This window comes from Talpa occidentalis, unplaced genomic scaffold, assembly GCF_014898055.3.
Source record: "Talpa occidentalis isolate TD23 unplaced genomic scaffold, MPIMG_talOcc4v2.1 talOcc4.16, whole genome shotgun sequence".
NCBI lineage: Eukaryota > Metazoa > Chordata > Mammalia > Eulipotyphla > Talpidae > Talpa > Talpa occidentalis.
The window spans coordinates 85,110,487-85,127,842 of record NW_023601653.1 but is presented as its reverse complement, the minus strand read 5'-3'; the positions used below and the strand labels follow the sequence as shown (position 1 = coordinate 85,127,842).

Sequence of the window (17,356 nt, the reverse complement as noted above, 5' to 3'; positions counted from 1 at the left end):
TACACATAATTAACAATCAGTTTCACGGGGATGTACCCCGACGTCTGTGGTAATCTCTCAGAACGTGCCTACTGGGGGTGAGGCGCGCGGGACGCGAGCAGAGCGCTGTGAAGCCCGGGCCAGGAGACGGACGTTTCTCCCCCAGAGCACAGCAGAACCTCAGCGCTGTCGGGACAGAGGCAGGTGGCACTTCACCCTGCTGCCGAAGGGGAGTCTGCGCCAGGCCCACGAGGCCGCATTTCGCTTGGAACGTTCCTTCTCCCCTTTGGCGTCATCATTTTTCCTGTTGTACCTTCTTAAAAAAGTAGTTAAAGTTGAAAATTTTCTTACATCGCTGTTCATTTTGTACCATCTCTGACCCCTCAGGTGCAGTCCCCGAGGCTCTGCCCCCGCCGCGGCCCTGGTCCATCGCCGCCGGCCGTGCTCTCCCCGCGGCGGTGCCTTCCCAGCTGCTCACTGACCCGGCGCAGCCCCGCGGCATGCACTGTTGCCTCAGCTTTCCTGGGGGACGGTACCACCTTCTCCTTTTTGTACAAATGTCATTTATCGTAAAGGAAAACAGCACACACATGCACACGCACACGTATGTGCACACGCCACCTGTAACTGCTGTTAACCCCACGAGCTCCCCGTCCTCTGTGTGCAGACACGGGGCTGTCACCCCCTCCAGCCCACCGGGGTGGAGACGACAGGAGTGACCGGAGTCCGCTGAGCTTTGGCCGCGGGCCAGAGCTGCGCTGGCAAATGCCTCGCGAGCCAGGGCCGGCCCCTCCCCATCACAGCGACAGCCCCAGCTTGTCTGACAGGGTCTGGCACAGCCGTGGTCATTTAGAAATGTTTGTTGACCACGTGACCGTCATAATGTTTATCCTTTCTAACAACTGAAGAGGCAGGTGTCACTGCGATCACCACATGACAGCCAAGAAGCCGGAGCCCAGGGCCACCTGGAGCCAGAGGGTGGGCTGGGGCGGAAGCAGGGCTTCTCCCTCAGGAGCCGGGGAGCTGTGAAGATTCGTTAATTTAGGTGTCGATTGGACAGGCTCAGGAGTACCCGGATATACCTGGGTGAGCATTATTCTGTGTGCCTGTGAGGGGGTTTCTGCACGAGAGTGACATTTGGCTCAGTGCACTGCATAAAGCAAATTGGCCTCCCCCGTGGGTGAGCCCCACCCAACCCACTGAGGGCTTGAACAAAGAGGCTGAGTAAGAAAAAAAAACTCATGCTCTTTTGTGTGACTGTCCTGGAGGTGAGACCAGGTTTTCTCCTGCTTTGGAAGTGAACTGGGCTGGAGCTCACCCCGCTGGCTCTCCTGGCCCTCAGGCCTCAGGCCCTAGTGTCCTGGCCTGCTGCTAGCAGACCCTGGACTTCTCTGCCTGCACAGTCCATGAGCCAGTTCCTTGAAGTAAATCTCTAACTTATAGCTCTGTCTCCATAGGTGCAGACCGACAGATACAGGTATATGCATATTTCAAATACTAAAAATACTTTCTGATCGTCCATCTGTCCGTCCATCCATCCATCCATCCTCTATCTCCTAGGGGTTCTGTCTCTTTAGCGCTGAGACTGGCTCAGTGAACTAAGAGTCTTTGATTCTCATGTCGACCAGTTTGCTGCTGCCAGTCCAGTCATTTCCATTTCATCACAGCACAAGAGTCTCCTGCTCTCTGAACTCTCTCTAAACTTGCTGATTCTCCCTGTGGCTCTCTTTCGTCACTAATTCACATGTTCCATTTATTACCCGGGCTGTTATTAAATAACATTAGTGCCACTGATTCTGGAAAATACAAGCAAGTAATAAAGGGTTTACATGATTTGTGTAGTTGTGAGTTCCTCATCAGAAAGTGGTTCCCCAGGACGACGGCCACAGAGATAAAGACTCTGTAGTCAGCCTACTTCTTGGGGAGACAAGGCCCCCCCAGAGGGAGGCACAAGGAAAGCGCCAGGAAGCCCTCACTGTAGAAGAGTGCAACGGAAGATGATCTAGAAATTTTCCTTTGGACGTCTCAGGCCACAAAGTTCATTTAACTCTAAAATTCTAAACCCGGGGTTTCCAAACATGGATAATACATTAGGTTTCAGAAGTGAACACATCACTGGAAGCAAGCGCTAGGAACAGGTCTTTATCCTCTAAAACAACTTCATCGGGTATTTGGCAAATGCTCACTCACTACGTGATACTTCTGCTTGTGGGCATGTAAAGTTAAAAGTTTCTGGAGGAGGTAGGAACACGGAGTATTTTAGGCTATTTGAATTAGCAATAATTAGCAAGCGTCAGTGGAGCATTAAAAACAAATTCACAAAACTGCACTTAATACACATGGCTTTTAAAGAACAAACAGAATTTGCAAATCAAGAAACATATTTTGGGCCTCCCTGGTGGTTCAAGCAGTTAAGACACAACCTACGAAGCAATCCGCAGCCACTGTAGTACGAGTTCGATCCCCGGCCAGGGAGCTACCCACAGGGTGCAGCAGACCCCTCCTCTCTCCCCGCTGCTCCCCTCAGCAGTGGGTTTCAGTAGATCCACCTGTTCTGCTCCCCACTCTGTCTCTGGTGAATCCTGTCACCCCCCCACACCTCTGGCCTGTACCCCAGTTCTTGTATGCATAAATAAATAAATCTTTAAAAAAAAGGAAACATATTTTAATAAGTTTCATGTTTAACTTGCCTGCAAAGAAAACTCAAATAATCTTGTGCAATGAAAATACAAATATCTACAGTTAGAGCAAACTAGTATTACTCATTTCTCATAATATTTTCCTCTCTTATAAAATAAAAAGTTGCTGAATTCCTCCAAAAGGAATTTGTATTTAATAATATGATCATTTAGTGTAAAATAATATTTACATGGGCATATGACTAATTCCAACTTGCAACCACAGTGGTGTTAAATTTTTTAAAATAAACTAGTTTTAAATTATTTATTTTTTTGTGATTATACACAGCAACCTAGATAAAATTTAAATTCAGAAAACAAATTATCGCCAAGAGAACAGAAACTCCCCCAAAGTAATTTTAATAAATGAAGTTATTAATCAAATAATTAATTTAGCTGTAATGGGGGGAAAAAGAAATTAAATGCCAATATAAAGCAACTCTAAATTGCTCAAATCCCAGAATGGCTAATCCAAGAAGGCCAACGATTTTAACAAAATATTACAAACCTGAATATAACCCAACGCATTAAAAACAGGTCTTGCTGGGAAACCTCTACTCTAGTTTCTTCAAACGTGCTAACTGCATACACATATTTACCTGAATACAGGCCCCCCCACTGGAAGAGAAGAGCAAAGGGACACAGCAGTTTGCTTCTGTCCACTTGGTTCCACATTTTCACCAGATGAGCGACATCGACACCCTGCTTGGGTGAATTCTAATGTGAGCAGTGTCTCTGCAAACCAGAATTCTAAGCCAAAGATACTTGCAGAAGAAGAAAGACTATGAGCTTACCGTATAGAGCTCGTTAAGAACCTTCATTAAATCCTCATGAAGCTGGAAGGCAATCTCTTTGCTCTGTAATTAAGAAGAAATTAAAAAGGAATATTTAGAAATGGAATAGAATTTTGTTTCTAAATTATTTACATCATACAAAGTCCACTGACTGAAAATAAAAGTCCCTATGTGAGAAGCAGGCGAGTGTGGCCTTTGCTGAATAGCCTTTATACATATTAGATGCAGCAGTGGTCAGCACGGCTGGACAGAGGCAGACATGTCAACGGCCTGCATGGCTCTCCTGCCATCCGAATCAGACTTTACCAAGAAGACAGAGAGAGTTGCCAGAGCAAAGCATCTTGTTTGCTCAGAAAAGACTGACAGAACCAAAGTCGTTCAAGGATGAATTTGTGTCCTGTCTCCTACACTGATATCATCACAAAGGAATGTTGCTGTGTGACTCCCCAAAAGTCTGAAAACAAAGGGAAACTGACTTTCTCTTTCCAAAAGAAATACTTTTGATTATAATGTTAATTTTCCTCTGCATTTATTTATTTATTTTCATGGAGACCAAAAGCAGAGTTTTACTCTTTACCCAGCTGGCCAGTCACATCTGAAATATTCTTTCCTTGGCTAATTCTGAGTTTGGTCGAAGATTATTGGAACTTTTTTTTTTCAGCAAAATCTATAAGTTTGTTTAAAGGACATCATTTACTCAAATTTCATGTATATATATCTCTATATTTATATTTATGTATTCCCTGTTTTGCAGTCACCCTAGGCAGCTACAGAGAATGGAAATCACGTGTGACGCAGCTTGATCTGCACTTTGAGACGACAGAGCCCTGGTCGCTTGTGCGCGGCCAGCGGTCAGCGTTCGGGACCAGGGTGTACCTTCATCTGCCCGGTGAGTGGAAATGTGCACGGGGCGTGGGTGCAGGGCCGGCACGAGGGGGAGGTAGGTGGCTGCTCCTGGGGTCAGAATTTAAGGAGACATTTACTCTCACCCGAGTCTGGGTCCTGCCTGGGCACAGGAAACATTTCCAGTAAACCCTTGCTCAGGAACCCACAAACAAGACACGGAACAGCTGAGGAGCCCCCCAGCTTGCTAGGGGTCGGCCGCTGGTGCGCGGGCAGCAGGCCGAGGCCCGCAGCTGCTCTTCAGAAAATAGCAGGACCTCGTCTGTCTGCAAACACGAGCTCATCGGGTCAGGCTTCCCTCAGAAAAGAAGGAATATGATGAAACAAAGATGTGCGGAAGGAAAAGCAGTGTGGGGAGATGTCCTCAGAGCACGGATGGGTTCAAATCATTGAGAAATCCAAATTCATGAGCAGCAAGTCCTAGAGTTTTCTGAAGCGTTGAGGAGGCTGCTGTGGATGACCAAGCTCCGAAAGCTTCTAAAATTCCTAGACTGGAGTTAGAGACCAGGTTCTTTAAATTTAATTTAATGTGATTTTATATATTTTTACATCATTGTTCATTTTTGCACAGCGTATGCGTTTTCATCCTGCCGGGGTTTCCTGTGTTCCCGAAGCCAAAGTCACTTCTAACCTCCCAGGCGTGAACAGCACTCGAGGACGGTCGCGGCCACGCACGCGGGAGGCGCTCGGCCCCTCTGCTCGGGGCTGCTCTTCAGGCACACATGTCCCCGCGGCCTCCTGCCACCTCGGCTCGTGTTATCTTAACACCCAGTTTCACGGCGGGTCCGGGCCCAGCTTGGGCTCTGGTGGGGTTGAGGCCCCGCGTCCACCCCGCTCAGCTGCCCACTTCCCAGGTCCTGCGTCCCCAGCGCAAAGGCCCCTCGGCCAAGGGTTGAGAACAGCAATAATTAAGGAGGCCCCAAGGCCGGGGAGCCCTAGTGGGCTCAGTGGACTCGTTGCGGACCCGGCCTGGGGCTGAGGGAAGCCTGGCTCTCCCCGGGGAGCCCCGTCACCGGATCCACGAGTGGCTCGGCCCGGCCCTGTCCACGCAGGCCTGGGACCTGCCCCTCGGCCCTCCCAGGGAGGACCGGAGGGCGGGAGAAGGAGCACAGTAATCTGAGCACATGGACACATCCTCAAGGGTCCATGCGGCCAGATTAAATGGTCAGTTCAGAGGCCACTGGCCTCTCCCAGAGGTGCTTATACAGTAAATCTATAGTGATGACCAGCCAAGGAGTCTGACCTGTGCTGGGAAAGAGGAAAACCTGATTCAATATTTATTGAGGTTTTGAATTTTAGTGTCTCACTGTTGGTGAGTCTGGGGTGTGAATTCTGGTGAAAAGGTGAGCCCATGCTTCCACGGTGTGTGTGCCGGGAAGTGTCCACGCTCACGCTCATGTGTCTTTTTAATAATAGATTCTCGTAATTCACCACCAACTTCTGACAGAGGCAAGAGCATCCTCTAAAGTGACGATGGAGAGAGTTGACTTGGGCTTAATGGCTTCGACCAGGCTTGTGGATTCTGCACATTTCCCTTCTATGTGTCAAGGGACATGGTTTTGCATTTATTAAAATCACAACTAAATATTAATGTGCACGGAATTAGCTTCATGATCGACTTCACTGTCGATTGAGGAAAATACACATTCAATATCCCTTTAGACAAAATTCCAGAAAACATGGGGAAATTAGAATGAACCATAGATGCAGGGAGTTCAGACCATTTTGAAATGAGATGAAACTTAATCTTAAAGGAAATACCAGGGGCATCTCTTATTTACTGATGCCATCACTAGGCAAAGGTGGCATCCAGACCCCGGTGAAGAGGCCTGTGGTTTCTGTCTTCAATTTGTGAGCAGATAATTTGCAAGTGCAAAGTCACATGAGCCAAAGTCACTTCTAACCTCCCAGGTATAAACAGCCCTCGAACAGATTAAGTAACTCAAGAGTGAACGTTCACATTCTACAGGGAGTAGAGTAGGTAAAATAACTCTTCATTTTCAGCTTTCACTTCCCTAGAAACACAATCTTCCATGCTAGGGTTATTGTTCTACTCAAAGTGGTAATAAATTCGAAATACCTTTTCAGTGTCACTAAATGAATAATTGCTTAGGCATAAACCCTCAGGGAGGGACTGATATAAACAAACCTACCCAATTAAAATCAGAATATGTTATGAAACTCTGGTTGAGACCGTAATGTAATTAACAAAAAAAATCAGAAATAGACGTCCAGACCTTTTCTCTACATGTTGAACTTTACAAACATTTAATGACTCAGCTTTATTGTTTCTTAATGTCGCCACCATAATGTTTTCATACATAAATCTGGGTCTACTAATTTATTACTAAGGCCAACTGTGCTTCCTGCGGCAGGCATGGTAATGCAGCGATGGTAAGCCATGGACGCCCCAGTGTTGTCAAGAGGTTAGACCTCTGGCACAGCGGGCTGGGATATGGGTACAATCTGTGGTGAAGCAAATGAAATCACTTAGTGTAGGAAATCCATGATCAGAGTCTTAACAGCACCCTGCAAAGAAAAAATCGGGGACTATTTAAAAATAATAAGTCAATATATAGGCGATTGGATCATTTTTAAGTTACCCACTGAATTAATACACAAAAGGCAGAGATTCTTTGAGAAACTGATAAACATTCATTCACTCATGCAATCACTCATTTATTCGCCGGTGTGCATGAGCGCGCTCTGTGCTGAGGATGGAACAGCGGCTGTACAACTAACTACTGGGGGGTAAACCAATTTTATGCCAGCCTGACTTACGCTTATTCAAACAATTTAAACCAAATAAAATCTCTCTGTGTAACTCTTGAACCAAACTCCAAACTTATAAACTAATCAGTCTTCAAGACTTTAGTCTGAAATAGAAACTGCCTTTAAAGATCTATTGTTCGTGGAATAACAACAACATCACCTCAAAACTGGTTAAAGACAGCTGGGATCTAGGTCACTGGAGTCCATGCACATCCTGCAATAGTTCAAAAGTTCCTTTTTAAAAACGTCTTTTCATTTTAATCATTTTTTAAAAAGATTTATTTATTTATACAAGCACTGGGAACAGTCAGAAGCACGGGAGGGTGATCGCCCGCGGCCGGGGATCAAACTGGCGCTGCTGAGGCTGCGGGCAGCTTTGCAGCCCAGCGCTCAACCGCTGCGCCACTGGCCACTGGGGAGGCCCTTCGTTTTAATCATCTTGATACTGAAATTCAAAGCATGATTTTCAAGTGGACCAGGAGAACAGACAAATTATCCATTCATGAACAGCATCCTGAATAGAGTGTCCAGCACATCTGTATGCACACTGTACACCACACGTGCAGACGACGTAGTAAACAGTGCCTGTATCCTCTGAGCCAGGTCTCTGTGAGGCTTTAGTTTATAATAGTTAATTTCTTGTGTGTTATAGACGATATGTACACCAGACACACATCAGGAGTACAGAGAAGCAAATAGAGTAAATGAAATCAACTCAGAGAGAGCCACTTAAATAATGTTTGTCTCCACCCTTCCAGATTTTTAATTTAACTGTAGAAAAACTTCGGGTGCTTTTGGAAAACTGTTTCAACTACTGACAAGATCACGTCAGTGAAATGCTGCAAGATAAAATGTATGACTTAGTTGACACCAGGTTTTAAAAATTACATAATCTTCCAAGGAGACACACACATATCACCTGCTGAATTATTCTCTTTAAATATCTTTAATAAAGTTTCTAAGCCAATGGTGAATGTGCTTATCTAGTAATTCACCTGTTAAATTTGTAGCCAAGTCGGCCACACATGTCCCGCTGTCGCTCAGTAACAAAAGCAGTGATGAAAATGGAGAAACAGCAGCACCACCAGCCACTGCTCTCTGAGCACTTACGATGGACCAGTCAACTTGATAAGCAATTAAAAATACAAATAAAATGACTTCTAAAATATTTCAGAAGATGGCATCATTCAAGAAATAGTTTGGTTTTGATTTCTCTCTAGAAAATTGAGCTAGCCCAAGAGTCTGGAAAATTCAAGCCACCAGCCACTGTTAGCTGGAGAGCTCTCCCTTCTTTGTCCACGCCCTATAGTCCACGCCCTATCAATAATTAAGCTGTCCCTTGAGGCCACCAGGATGCCATTTAATTCTTCTGCTTTGCAAAATTTCCACTTGTTATATTATTTAATACTGTTGCATCAGCATACTAAATCAGAGGTGATAGCTCTCTGCTAATAAAATAGTCAATCTATTTTTCAGGGACCAGATTAGTCACTGGTAAATCATAGCCATGAACATTATTATCCCAGAAAGGCAGTGTATAAATTTCATCTGAAGCCAAAAATTCTAATGTGAACCTTGGACCTAATAATTCTTCTTCAAGGAAATGTAGCATAAGAAAAAAAAATCATAGAAAAAAGCTCAGAGATTTCATGCCCAACAAGAGAAAAATAACACGCCTGTGAAGACATTGAAACACTGTTTAGGCGTGAATTATGCTGCTTTTAAGGAACGATTGTTTCCAGACACGGGGAATGCTGATAATATTTTACATGAAATTTTGTAAAACATGTATGTATAGATGCTGTCTGCTGCACATACATGTGTACACCTGTAAATAGCAAAAAGCTATAGCCTAAAATATTACCAGTCGGTAATACAGATAAATGTTACTTTCATTTCTATATTTTTGTGTCTTCTATGTTTTTACAATGATACGTATTTTAGTATTACAAAAGAAAGACGGTAGGTAACTTTTTATGTACACAGATGAGCGGCTTTCAGGTTTTTAAAAACTCATGGGCCTTTTCTCAAAATAACGTTAGCACCTCAGAGACCTCGAATAATCTGGCCTCTTTCACTAACTTACAGTAAAATGCGTGTCTGAATATTAACCTATTTTTGGCAGTCTACTCCAAGACACGGTTTTTTTCTTCCTCCGTGTCTTTGTTTTCTTTCAAATTGGAGTCTGCAAATAGACCATGGCTGGCTTTGATCGAAATGAAAAATGACGACAAATTTCCCAATCCTACCAGGAATCGCTCCTTCTCTGCAGACTAGCCACGTCCCCGGCCATACCGAAGTGGTTTAATTTAATTCCCACGCGCCTGAGTCTGATAATCCACAGCGTTGACACTAACGCGGGGTAATCCTCAGTGGCCGGGCCGGTCTCTGCTGCTTGGGGTCCCTGCCTACCCCCGGGATGACAGATGGATCCCGCGGCCCGCTCAGGACTCTGTCATTCTGCAGGACTTTTGTATGAACGGGACCGAGAGAAGCAGCGCCCCGATTCTCAGAAGTTCCTGACCTACGCCCCGAGCGGGACTCCAGTCACCACGGGCGGTCACAGAAGTTACAGCCACCCAAGCTGTGTGGGCCCCTCGGGGGGCGGGTGTTTCCTCCCCCCTGGAGTGTGGAGTCTAACGCCCGCTCCTCGGGCAGCTGTGGGGACGCCTGGGCTAGCGCCCGAGAGCTGCGGAGCACAGAGGGGCACACAGTGCAGGAAGGGGGACCCCGGATGCTGCCAGCGGGGAGGAAGCAGAAGAAGGGCTCCTCCGCCACGTCGGGGCACAGAACCACTGGTGACGAACATGATCCGTGGGGAGACGACCGAGCTCAAGACAGTTCACGGCACACGGCTAATCTAACACGTCCCAGCGCCCCTGTTCTCCAGGCTCCCGCCCGACTCCACGCGTCGAGTAACGTTTGAAAAATGAACCACGACCACGGGGTGAGGCGCTGACACGAGGCGCTGCTGCGAGTCGGCCGTGGCTGCCCCGCGACCGTGGCCACTGGCAGGACCTGTCCCGGCTGCAGCACCCCCAGATGCGGGACGCGCTGCCAGGGGGAGTGATGGAGAGACGGGGCGAGACTCATCGCTGCGGGACAGGGCAGGGCATCTCAGCACCCGTTCCCTGGGGAAGAAGCCAGGGTTTCCAAACTGTCTGCGCGAGGAGTTTTCCGTCTCTGACTCTCCGAAGAGGACAAGGTGGAACGTGAGAGGGAAGGGCGCTGCCCTGTCCTGTCGCGCTCCCTGCCCAAGCCCGGCGGGGGTCTAGAAGGGAACGGCTGAGTGCTGGGTGAAGGCAGCATCAGGGAGAAGACCCCCACGTGAGACGCCGGCCTGGCAGGGCGGGGGGTGCTGCCTGGCACAGCCCCTCAGTGCTCCCCCGGCTCCAGCTCACCGTGCAAATGTGAGCACCCCAACCGCGAGTCACTCCCAAGCCGGGGTGCGGCGAGGGCACTTCTGAACGGCGCCCAAGTAGGGTCTGGAAGGTCTAAGGAGTGATGAGGAGGAACGTGTGGTTGTGGAGCACGGCGAGCCCCACGTCCTCCTCAGAACAACACAGCGTTGGTACAACGTCTAGCGTCAGCTCACGTGACATCATCCCGCGGGTGCAGGGCAGGTCCACAAGGCAGGAGACAATGAAGCTGCAGCTAAAAGCCAGAACTTAAGTCCACACAGTAAGTGGCTTCCCACCTCAGCACAAGTCACGAACGCCCGTGCAGTCAGCCGGAGGAGGTCACTGGGGCCCTTCCACAGACGTGGAAACTGAGGCTCAAGGATTTACAAATATGCCCCCGTGTACACGGCCAAGACACAGACCCAAACATCTGGTTTCAGCGTCTCGGAGATGACTGGGTGTGATCCAGACAAGGCTCATTTACCACCCTAAAGGCCTACATCTGAAGTAGTGAATATTTTAGTAATCAGATATTGCTATTTTTAAAAGATTCAGCTTTTTTCCCTGTTGAAACTTTCAGTCAAACAGGCTCTGAGGTGATGAAAATTTAAGACGAGAAGCTGTTCCCTCCGCCTGTTCATGGGATTCGGGATCCCTAGAAGAGTCTCCCGGATGACGAGAGCTATTTGGGTACAAAAATTTCCTAGAATTTATTTGCTCCAATAGTTCGGCCAGAAGGACTCTCTATCGCTGACGACACGGAGTAAAATGCAGCTGTGTGTGTGGGGGGGGAGCCTGTCAAACACCCAGCATCCGTCCGGACCCCCACACTCGCGGGGTTTTCTTGGAAAACGAGGTTCTAGTCTCCCTCCCCGGACCAGAATGTACACTCCGAGGGTGCCCCGGCCGTTCTGATGGCCACAGCAGCTGGGGAGGAAGCCTGGACGATGAAAAAGAGAGCAGAAAACCTCTCCTTGCCTTGGCATCCAAAGGAGCCTGAAGTCACTTGGACTTGCCGGGGAGCTGGGCTTCCCGCGGCGGCAGGTGACACTGAGGTCTGGCTCCTCAGCGGGCTGCGGTCCCTCCCTTTTGAAAACTGGCACCTCTTGTTCTTTTCCCAGCAAGAACACGTGAGCTGGGGCTTCGCCTGCCGGGTCTCCTTGAGGGAGGTGGAAGGGGACACTTGGAACTGTCAGCTAACTTTTTCCCCATCTGGTCAGCAAACGTTCGGCGTGAGAAGAGAGTCTGCAGCACCGAAGTCAACGCAGGCGATGGGTGTGGGCGAGACTTAACTTTGACGAGAGGCAAATACCGAATCATTGTGTTGCGCGCCTGTTGCACGCTCAGGCACGCGTGCTGTCTGTCCAATCACTGTGCTGCTTGTCATGAGATCTCACAGGCCACAGCAACCCGGGGCCTTGTATACACAGACGGTTTCCAGGACTGCAACTCGCCGAGTCCCAGAAAGTCTGGGCCAGAAGAGAACCTCCAGGCAGTCAGTAAGGAGGGTGTGGGGTGAGTCTGTGTGTTCACTGTTCACTCCCCAGACCCTCTCTCCAAGACTCGGGGGCTCCTTCCCCAACTCCTGGGCATGCTGGCTGCGCCTGCTAAACCTCCCAGCTGATCCCTCTTTGGGAATTCCCCTTGGGAACTACCCTGCGCGAACGGGACTCACTCACGCCAGGGTCACTCAGCCCTTCCCCAAGTGCAGCTCAATTCAGAGACTCCGAGAACAAACCCAAAAACCTGTCCCAGCTCCGGCCCGTCCATCAGCTCAGTGTCCCCCTCTGCCCAGCCTGCCCTGCCCACCAGCTCTGGGCTCCTTGCCTCCCGAGGCCGCATGCCAGTCAGCGGGAGCTCTGGGGCGCACGCCCAGCTCCATCTCACCCTTAGTGCTGGGCGTCGGATCCGTCTCATCAAGCCTTGACTTACAAAATACACATCCTTACGTCACGGCGAGACGTGCGGAGCCCCTTGCAGGAACGGCCTTTCTGGCCTCACATCTCATCACCCGCGCCCACGCGCCCTGGGCCAGCGACATCCAACTGCCCCTGAACCTGCTCTGCTCTCGCGCTCCCGACGGCGCCCTGCGCTTGTCGGTCTGACGACCTCCTCCCGCGGAGCTGCTGCCAGCGCGCTCGAGGGGGCCCTGGCGTGAGACGGCTCCTGACGCCTCAGAGGGGCTGAGATCTCCAGCCTTCAGGCTCCCACAGGGGTCTGCGTTCCTTTCATACGGTAACTGTTAATTATTATGATGCGCTCCTTGCAGGCAGAGACAAGTCTTTTAATTCTGCTTCCTCAGCCGGGCATTTGAAAAATGTTTTGTTGGCTGGATAAATAAACTAGCTCAGTTGAGGTGCTGGTCTCAGAAGCCCTGGCTGCAAGGCGCCCGCGCCCCCACGGCCGGGAGGCATCATCCTGCACCAGAAAAATGTGCATAAGCCGTGACCTCCTTGAAAGAGGACGAGCTTTTCTTCGTCTGTGCAGCCCTAACCGCATCATGTGCTCATAGAAGAGGCTAAAACAACAACAACAACAAAACACGCTGAACCAAGTGAGGACCTGGCTGAGTCGTCTGGCGCATGAGGAAAGTTCACCTTCACGGTCCATCGGGACTATTTTTAAAAATAAATACTTTCAAGAACACAGGCTATGTCTCCACTCTCTTCTTAACCCATTTGTTTCCAAATCTCAAAATTTCTCCTTTGTTTGAAATCTTTTTTCCCCCTTAAATAGAAAAAAATAGCAAAAGAAAACAGTCTGCTAGACTCCCTTCCTAGGCAGAAATCAAAACCCATGTGGCTACATCAAACGTGACCGAGCGGTCTCCCAGCCGGCCGGCTGAGCACTGCGTCTCTGTTTCCGAGAGGGCCCTTCGAGATAGAAACTCGTCAGTAATCCACAAGGTGCTTCTCCCCCTACTTTTTGAAGCTAATAATCATTTGCTGACGGGAAGTACAGATGCTGTATGGGCAGCAAAGACCACGGCGAGGAAGCCGGGGTGGGGGGGGGACCCTTGTCCTACAAATATAAAAACTAAAAGCTCTGAGCGAGGAGCTGCATTTGCTGCGCAGGAAACAGTCTCATCTTGTTATTGTTCTCAACAAAAATGTCCAAGTGACAAAAAAGTTGCTGAGAGCTGGCTGAGCCTAGCGACAACGATAAAGAAGCTTTAAAAAACCCACCCCCTTCTTTTTTTTTTTGCCAATTGGATTTGGGGAGGAAGAAGCCCTGAGTTTTCTGTGCTCTGGGGACAGGTCCTCGTGTCACCTCTGGCTTCCGGCCTGGCGGGGTGAGAAAAGCCGTGATAAGGGTCTCCCGAGAGAGCAGCGCAGCCGGTTATCTTGTTCACGAGTCCCTGACCCCGTGCGAGCCCCAAACCCACTCGGAGGGGCGTCCTCTCGGGCAGAGGCCTCACCGCTGGGGGAGGCGGCCCAGGGCGCCGTGGCCTGCACAGAGGTGCGGTCTGCAGGGACAGCGCGGTTTCAGGTTTTGCTCCTGCTGTGCGCTGGCCCGGGGGCTCGGCTCTGCCAGCTCGCCTGCCGAGGCCTGACCGGCTGTTCCGCCTTAAACCCGCGTTCGTTTCTTCCTCCACCTGGCAGCGACGGAGCCCGGACAGCGCACGGCCCCGCGGCCGGGTCGCAGGCAGGCCTACCTTCTTGAACATCCTGGTGGAGTCCTCGCTGATCTGCATGAACCGCATGATGACGTTGTTCAGGTAGATGTCGCTCAGGGTGGCGTGGTCTCTGCTCTCTCGCCTCACTTGGTTCAGGAGCAAATACCAGCAGTTCACGGGAGACAGCAAGTTCTGGTCTTTCCTAGAAACGGAGGAAGACAGGGTCAGCGTGGATTTCAGAGCGGCCCTGGGCAGCCGCGGGGAGTCACCAGCACAAACTCAGAGCCCCCAGGCTGGGGAGGGAAAACCCGGACCAACACCACGGGTCAGAACCTGCACCGCAGACTGGGCCGCGGGTCCCAGCACAGACGCAGGCGGGTGCTGAGCCGTCAACACCCCGTGAGGGAAGCAGCTCGTGTTCACGTAGACGCCACTGGCTGGCGCCCTCGACGGCGCACAACGCCTGCTTTGACGGCTCAGTCTGCTGTTGGGAAAGCGATTTGGCCAGGGATGCTTTTCACAGAACATAAATCTGAGGGTATTTATTAATCCCGTGATCCACGGCCCCCGGCCTCCCAAACAGCCTTTCCAGGAGCCAGGACTTTGTAGAGTTGTCTCAAGGCTTTGAATAGGCCCCAGAAGTCTCTCTTAACCTGCCACGTGCCTGTTTAACCCGATACACTACTTCAGGTTGGTAACTCCTTGGGTTTTTTGGTTTTGTTTTGTTTTTTTGTTTTTAATAATTAAGCTAAAAGTGAATGTAAATGGCATTGGACAGTTTGCAAAAATCCTTAAAGAAAACCTGTGTGGCTCTAAGCCCCCGGGAAGCTGCAGGCCCTGCCCACCGGCCCAGGGACCCCAGGGGCCCCGCGGCCCAGCTTGGCTGGATCAGCTCCGGGGGCCCCGGCTCTGAACCTGCCACCTGGTGAATGACAGGGGAGGGCAAGACCCACACCCAGCAGAGGCCCAGTCACGGCAGAGCAAGCCCAGAGTAAGCAACGGGGAGATAGAAAAATACTAACAGCCAAGCAAGTCCCCGGGGGAGCAACACACCACAGAGAGAAAACAAACCCAGAACCAAGTCCCAAAGGCACGGAGGAGCTTCCTCACCTCTCAGACAGAGAACTCAAAATTGTCATCATTATGAAAATTAAAGAATTGGAACGATCCAAAGAAAACTAGAAAAAAATAGCTCAGAGAGAAGCAAGAAAACTCGGAAAGCAAATGAACGTTCTGAGAAATACAATCCAGGAACAGAAGGTGGAAACTGAAATTTGAAATAAGAAAATGATTGAGCTGCAGGCTGCAGGACAATCACCGGAGGAGGCGAAAAATCCCCGAGCAAGCCGAGGAAGTGGAAGATCCAAGGGAAGGAAGACGCGGTGCGCTTAGAGTGACACTCGAGGAAAGAATCAGGACAGAGACAGAGACATCCAAAGGGGGAGAGAGGAGGCAACACTTCGAGAATCACCTGACTCCACGTGGGCGCTGCTGGCATCGCAGGGAAGAGCGAGGACGCAGCGTCCACGTGGGGACAGTGGTCAAGTCGTTGAGAACATTTTATGCTTCTTTGTATTCTCAGATATTGAATAGATACTATTCATGGAGGGAAGGTTACTGCCTTAGTGAATCATAATAACCTCAGCGGCAACACCCTAGCAGCAGCTCTGGGGGACTGGGAAGCAGCGCACAGGCCCATCGGGTAAAACACGGGTCCACGCGGTGCAGGCGCAAGCCCCAGAGCCGCCCTCGGCAGCCGTGTGACCTCGGCCACATGAGCTTAACCTCTCTATGCCTCTGTCGCTTCGCTCCTAGAGTGGGTCAGATGACAAGACCTAGAAGTCTACGATGAGCATCGCCGGCATTAACGCACACGGCAGCGCTTCCCACAGAGCTGCAGGCGCACAGTTAGCGCTGCCCCGAGTTAGCTCACGGCATCCAGCAGGCGGACACCTGGCAGTACCGGCCTCAGCGCCGTCCGAGGCAGAGGTCTGCGTTCCCCATTGCTGAGGGGGTGAAGCAAGCCGTTGGCGGACATTTGCTGAAGCCAACAGCGTGTCAGAGTCTGATGCCCAGGAGCTGGCCTGGGGCGTCACACACGGCGGCCACTTAGGCCAAGAGCTGGTCTCCACTGCGCGCCCCCAGTGGAGCGAGAGCCAGGTCCGAAGCCCGGCTGTAAGAGCTGGCAGGGTTCATGCTAGACATGGACGCTGGCTTGGCGACGAGCAGGAACATGGCGTCGCGCTCCACCCCGACACTGAACCACATCTTTGTTGCATTTCTCATTCATGGTCAGCGACTGTCACCCACAAGCTGGGCCGAGGCTCAGAGAGGTCCAGCAACGTGACCAACGTCATGGCGGGGTGGACATTCACACCCGCTTTGTCTGACTCTTCCCAGAGCCTGCCTTCGAATCTTTCCTAACGCTGCCTCGTACCGTCCACGACGGCTACCCCTCTGACCTGCAGCCCCGGTCGATGCTGCGCTCACCCACGTTAAAGAAAATTCCACTTTTTTGAGGAAAACTAGTAAACAATCCAGGAGACACAAAAAGCGGAAGCTGATCCATCAGGGAACCAGAGGAGGGTGCGTGAGCCACACCTGGGTTCGGCTCTCGACTGAACACAGGAGACATCAATAAAAAAGATGTACTGACTGAGGGGACGGGCTGGCTTCTGTCTGCCGCCACGTAACGGAGGACAGTACTCTGGGGTATAACACGGCTCCCGTCTCTCCGGCTCCGATCTTTGTCAGGCCTCTTTGACATTTTGTTCTCCCTGGGAACCATCGCTAAGTGATTTCTATGCTGGACCAAGACTAGAGGTTAAAGTCAACCAAAAAAAAAAAAAAACAAAACAAAAGACAAAGAAAAAGGTATCCCCCTCAGGAGAGCTCTGCACTTACTCAAAAGTGCCTCAGGGGTAGCTGAGGTGTTAGCAGGGGTGGCTCCTGCCCGGCTTTTTATGCCAAAGCCACCCAGAGCCGCAAAGCCAAGAGCAGAGACGGGTCTCTGCAGCCCCGTGCAATCCGGAGCCCAGGCCAGCAGGCAGGCCTCCGCGTGCTGACCCTGTGCTGTGGGGAGAGGGTTCTCGGCCTCAGCCATTCTCAGAGCTGGCAGCTCTTCCGGCCCGACGCGGGCTGGCATGCAACGTGACGGGACGGGTGGCGGGAGCCGTCGCGCCAGCCCTGCCCCTGCACAGGCCTCCTCTCCAG

The 17,356-nt window shown here is 50.6% G+C and overlaps 1 protein-coding gene across 3 annotated transcripts in view; it reads right to left on the bottom strand.

Moving 5' to 3' along the window:
- Positions 1 to 17,356, bottom strand: part of SRGAP1 (SLIT-ROBO Rho GTPase activating protein 1) — a 182,542-nt gene that overhangs the window by 78,000 nt on the left and 87,186 nt on the right. For all 3 annotated transcript variants that reach the window (XM_037515107.2, XM_037515108.2, XM_054696744.1), the window contains exons 3-4: positions 14,183 to 14,345; positions 3,452 to 3,514 (exon numbers count right to left, since the gene is read on the bottom strand). In XM_037515107.2, the coding sequence (XP_037371004.1) occupies positions 3,452 to 3,514; positions 14,183 to 14,345 (226 nt within the window). The remainder of the gene's footprint in view (positions 1 to 3,451; positions 3,515 to 14,182; positions 14,346 to 17,356) is intronic.